General features: G+C 56.5%; 1 protein-coding gene across 1 annotated transcript in view; it reads right to left on the bottom strand.

Annotated features, from left to right (window-relative positions):
- Positions 1–409, bottom strand: part of PKIG (protein kinase (cAMP-dependent, catalytic) inhibitor gamma) — a 1,964-nt gene extending 1,555 nt beyond the window's left edge. Inside the window, exon 1 of the mRNA XM_009998694.1 lies at positions 259–409. Coding sequence (XP_009996996.1) covers positions 259–409 — 151 coding nt within the window. The remainder of the gene's footprint in view (positions 1–258) is intronic.
- Between the last annotated feature and the right edge of the window lie 3,160 nt (positions 410–3,569).

Below are 3,569 nucleotides of genomic sequence, written 5' to 3'. Positions count from 1 at the left end.
CAAACCAGTACTGTACAGGGCTTGTGTGCTGGGAATGCTGGGACCATCCAATTGGTTGCAGGAGCCCTGCAGCCCCAGGGGTCTCCCACCAGCTGAGCACCCACCCAGCACAAAGGCACCTACTGCAGCCAGGAACCGGCTGTTCCTCCCGAGCACCCGTGGGACGCTCCCAGGGACAGCCCTGCTGAGCTGCACTGCCACTCCGTGCCCTTCCCACCTGGGTGCCAAGAGCTGGGCTCGCTGGCATCAGCATCTCACCTGCTCCTTCAACAGAGAGGTCTCCCAGCTCCTGGGACAGCTTGCGCAGGGCGATGCTGCTCGCGTCCCGCTGGATGTCGTGGACGGCGTTTCTGCGGCCCGCCCGGTCGCAGGAGATGAAGTCGCTGTAGGTGCTGGACTCTACCTCCATTGCATCTCTAGGTGCCTGCAGAGCGCTGCAGAGAGAACACAGCTGTGAGGTCAAGGATGCTCGGCGAGCCTCGGGTCATGGCTCCCTCCAGGTCAGGTTACTCTGCGGAGTTAAATTACAGCATGAAAAAAATAGTCCCTGGAACTCGGCTCCGGTTCCTCCAGCAGGAGTTACTGCAATCTCAGATGTCAAGCCCGTCACGTGGGGTGGCGTGTGGGGTGACCCACCATGTTGGGTGACCTGCTGTGTGTCGGGCTGTGCTGGGTGACCCAGGGTTGCACAGCAACACACTGTTGGGTCACAGCTGCCTGGTGATGCACAGTTGCCAGGTGACCCCCCATGAGGGCAGGTAGGCAGGAAGGATCCATCCCTACTGGCCCTCGTTCCACCTTCCCGTTTTAGAACGAGGCAGAGCCGTGGCCTCTCCTATTGAGTTTCTGGCCTCCTGTAGGAGCTGCAAGGCCACTTGCAGCAGATGTTTGCTACAGAAAAAGCCCTCTTTCCTCCTCAAAGGCCACACGAGCTTTGACCAGCAGCCAGATTTGGCTCACTGCACTGTGGGGGGTGGGGTGCTGATCCAACCTGAATTTGTAATGGGAAATAATCTGTCTCCAATGGACAGAAAAGCTTAGGGAGCACGGGAGCATTTTATAGTTGCAGGACTTTGGATCAGTATTGGCCTCCACTGGCTGCCGGATGTCACTGAGCAGGTGGGCAGGACTGCTTTGAGATAAGTGCTTGAAGATGTGAAAATCAGCCCCTTTGTGAGATGTTTGGACCCCCTCGTTCCAGGTTTGTGTCTGTGCCAGGTGCAGAGCGGGAGGAAAAGCTCAGATCAGCCACTTGCCACCCCTGAGCTCTGCTGCGAGCCAGCCCGTAGCCCAGCCTCATGAGTCCCTAAGCTCTTGGGTTTTCATTTTAGCTGGCAGTTTAACTTGCCAAGGTCTGTGCAGAGCCCAGGGACTTCAGCAGCTCGGGGAATGTGTCTCTTGGCTCCCAGGCACTGAGCTCCTGGGCACACGCTGCTTCTGCCCCTGAAACCTGGTGCTCTTGGGTCCTGCTCCTCCTGACTCAGTGTAGCACTTTGTTCCTCTGCATGGAAGTTAGAGATGAATCATTGTCTTATTTGTGAATCTGCTCATTCTAAAACCTGCTTTTATCCCTGGTGATGTTGCCAATACCTGAAGGAGGTCCTGGTTAGAAATGCTGGTGTCTAATGAAAAAAATATTCAACTTTTTGTCTTCACTTGCTGTTGTGCCTTGGGGTTAATGTCCCACTTAGAAGTTTGCTTATGTCCTGTACAAATCTGGTTTAATATTGACTGATATTAATATCCCCAGGGAAATCTGCTGGCAGACCATGAGCCTGGGCAGGAATCACCCTCTTCACCCCATAACCCCTCATGTTACAGCATCAGAAAGAAAATGCTGATGAAGACCCAGGGTGTAGTGACTTCAAACCTGCCCAAAACCTGCACATATGTTTCAGCAGCTGCAGGGACTCCTCTCTTGGTGCTGATACCAGCTCAGGGAGCACAGGCACCAGGTCACTGGTGGGACGTAGGGCTTGGCCCACCTAGACATCCCAGGAGAACCTGCTTCTCCAAACCCAGCAAATCCTTACAAACACCCACCTCCTCCCAGGGCTTGGCACCCATCTAGCCCCTGGCAAATGAGCCCTGGGAAAAGCTGCACCCGTTGCCCCAGGAAGAGAACCCTGTTGCTTTTCCTTGTCTTCCCTCCTTCCTTTCCAGGCTTGCCTTTCCCAGGATGAGGCACCCACCCTGGATGCAGCAGGTGGGCTGATCTCAGCCAGCAAAGTGCCTTTTCCCTGGGACAGGATGAGAATCCATCATTCCTGGACAAGTCCTACTTGGAGCTCATCAGAGCCTGAATCAGGCTGATCTTTTGTAGCTGCTGGGCAGGTGTCACACAGACTTGGGAGGCTTCCCAAAGAGTGGTCCACACAAGCCTGGACCCATCTCCACTTCCATGAGGCCAATCCAGAGCTGGCATGCTCAGGAATCCTGCCCTTGCACCAGGGGCTGAACCTCCTGGCTGGCAGGATGGGCTCCCCAAACTGGGCAGCAGGAGCCAACCAGCCCCTGGGGTCCAGCGTTTTCCCGGTATCCCTGATGGAGCTGCCCAGGGAGGATGTGCTCAGCTGCAGCAGCGCTGTGCCGAGTGATGAAATGCCGGGTGACACGGGAACAGGACGGGATCTCGGTTAAAAACGGGAAGGAGCCAAGCGTGGTGGGGCAGGTCCTGCTCAGGGCAGGTTTGGTGGCCAGGAGATGGCGCGTGTGAATCGCTAAATTCCCGTGGCTGGGAATGTCCCTGCCTTCGGTTCTCCGTGCAGAGAGCTGGAGCGGGGCGGGTTTCTGAGCAAAGCTTTATGAATTTGTGCCGTTCTTTCAGGGTTTTCAGCTCCCAGAAGCCTTGCAGGAGGGTCCCTCCCTGCTGGCAGAGCCGCTCCAGCCTGGGCTGCCAGGAGGCTGTTGGGCCAAGGAGGTGATGGGAACAGTCACCTCCAGTTCTGAGAGAAAAACCTGATTTTTCAGAGAGCATTTCCACATTTCCAAGCAGGTGCAAAACAGCTCAGTGGGTATTTAGTCAGCAGGAGCATCTTTTCACATCTGCCAGGGACACGAAAGGAGCCCCCTTCCCTCTGTGCCCCAGTAGTTCACCCTGGAACTGCGTCACTCTGGACAGTCATTCAGTGGTGGCAGGGGGTGCCAGAGGGGGGTGCATCACCCACAGGATCCCCACTTCTGTTTTTTCATGCTCCCGAGGGAATGAGGTGCCAGCTCCTGCCAGGTGTTCCAGGAGTGAGCCCGCAGCACACAAACACTGCACCAAGGGTTGCCAGGGTGCTTGAAAGAGATGATTCAGCTTGTCCCCAGAGGGTAATTTCCTGCCTCCCTTCCCTCCTTGCTGCTGGCAGTTCCAGGAACAGTCCCTGTGCCCGCAGAGCAACACGCCAGCCCGTGGGGATGTGGCAGGGGATGTGTGTCACAGTGACAAAGGCCACGGGCAGGGAGCTGGGACCTGCTGCCTGTTGCATGCTCCTCAGAGGCTTTCTGTGCTGCTTGGAGAGAGGCTGTGTGTCCCCCATCGTGGGGACACGGTGCTGCCTGTCCCAGGGCATCTGGCCACAAGT

The sequence above is a fragment of the Chaetura pelagica genome, unplaced genomic scaffold, assembly GCF_000747805.2.
Source record: "Chaetura pelagica isolate M959 unplaced genomic scaffold, ChaPel_1.0 scaffold275, whole genome shotgun sequence".
NCBI lineage: Eukaryota > Metazoa > Chordata > Aves > Apodiformes > Apodidae > Chaetura > Chaetura pelagica.
Note: the sequence above shows the minus strand (reverse complement) of the source record. Positions and strands in the feature narration are given on the sequence as shown.